The sequence below is a fragment of the Plasmodium gaboni genome (genome assembly GCF_001602025.1).
Source record: "Plasmodium gaboni strain SY75 chromosome Unknown, whole genome shotgun sequence".
Taxonomy (NCBI): domain Eukaryota; phylum Apicomplexa; class Aconoidasida; order Haemosporida; family Plasmodiidae; genus Plasmodium; species Plasmodium gaboni.
The window spans coordinates 220-2,045 of record NW_017385169.1 but is presented as its reverse complement, the minus strand read 5'-3'; the positions used below and the strand labels follow the sequence as shown (position 1 = coordinate 2,045).

Below are 1,826 nucleotides of genomic sequence, written 5' to 3'. Positions count from 1 at the left end.
TTTTTTTTTTTTTTTTTTTTTATCACTTAATTATTTTACTATGTTAAATATATACATATATGCATATACATTCTACAAGATATTGTTTCCTATTCCTACTTTTTCAAAAGTAATATAAATTTTTCATGTTTAAAATGATAATATCGTGTATAGTTTTAAAACATGTGTTATGTGTGTGATATATATAAAAAGAATAAAAAAAAAAAAAAAAAAAAAGGAATAATTAAGTTAATTTTTAAAATAGTTTAAAAAAAAAAAATAAAAAGAATGGAAAAATATGTACAAATATATATATATATATACATATATATAAACAAAATATTATCACAATGTATAAAAATGAAACAAATTGACAGGTACAAGGGATAATAAGATTTATTTGTTATTTTACAAATATACTTATATTTTTCAATAATATAATATTATATATATATATATATATATATATATTTATATATTTATATACTGAACAGAAAAGAATTAAAAAAAAAAAAAATGATCTTCTTTCATTTTTCATAATTTCAAAATGAACACAAAAAAATAATAATAATATAACATATAAAAATATATACATATATTTATATTCTTTATTTTTTATAAGTGTCATGAATTTGTTATGTCTAGATATTTCCTCATATCAAGAGCACTTTCATTACCACAATAATAATTAATAATTTCCTCATTAATTACATAACCTAATTTTTTATACATATTTATAGCTGGGTTGTTAGACACTCGAACAAATAAATCTACAAAATTTCCTTTATGTATTATTTTAGTTATCTTTTCAAATTCAGTCATTAAATCAACTCCTTTGCCTGTTCGTCTGCTGTCCTCTTCAATGGATAAAGCAGTCACATGCCCATGATAGTCCTTTCCAAACCCTTCTTCCTTCCCTACATAAAAAAAATAAAAAAAAAATATAAATATATATAAATATAAATATATATATATATATATATATATATATATATATATATATATATAAGTCAATTATATTTTCTTATACATATATATTTATAATACTACTCCTTTTTATATTCCAATTTTTCAATGTATCTCTTCACACACACAAACATATACATAACATATATATATATATATATATATATATATATATATATACATATATCATTTCGTTCTACATAATTTTTTTGTTCATAAATTTTTATTTAACACAAACCTAAAATATATCCACTTGTATGATCATCTATTTCTTTTGTTATGATATTCATATGAGGCCATTTATAAATATATCTCAAATAAAATTTATCATTAAATACTTCTGTAAAGGGGTCTAAATTCACATTGTTCACTTTATATAAATCTATATAGCTAAAATATTGATAACTAGCCATATTTTTTTTTTTTTTTTTTTTATATATACATATATATAAGTATAATTGATAATACAATCTTATTTTTTAAGGAAAATAATTATATATTAAATAAGCTATTTATTTAATTTTTCCAAAATATCAGGTTAAAAAAAAAAAAAAAAAAAATGAACAATTCAGGTAACAAAAAAAAAACAATAATAAAAAAAAAAAAAAAATATATATATATATATATAATATATATATTTTATTTATTTTTGACGTCAAATAATATATATTTTCTTCATATTTGACTTTTATTTTCCTATTTTTTTTTCATATAAATAAATATATATATATATATATATATAATATATATTTATTTATTTATAACTATGTTTTAATAAAATTAATTTTTTTAATAATTTATTCTGATGTTAAATATTCTCTTATAAGAAAAATAAAATTAAATAAAATAAAAATTATATATATAAAGATAATATTAATATA

General features: G+C 15.9%; 1 protein-coding gene across 1 annotated transcript; it reads right to left on the bottom strand.

The window, feature by feature from the left end:
* Window positions 1-603: 603 nt before the first annotated feature.
* On the bottom strand, window positions 604-1,358 carry PGSY75_0000100 (putative N-acetyltransferase; the record flags this gene model as incomplete). The annotated part of the gene is made up of 2 exons (XM_018783126.1): window positions 604-896; window positions 1,184-1,358. 2 exons carry the CDS (start codon window positions 1,356-1,358, stop codon window positions 604-606), a joined length of 468 nt encoding a protein of 155 aa, XP_018639092.1.
* Between the last annotated feature and the right edge of the window lie 468 nt (window positions 1,359-1,826).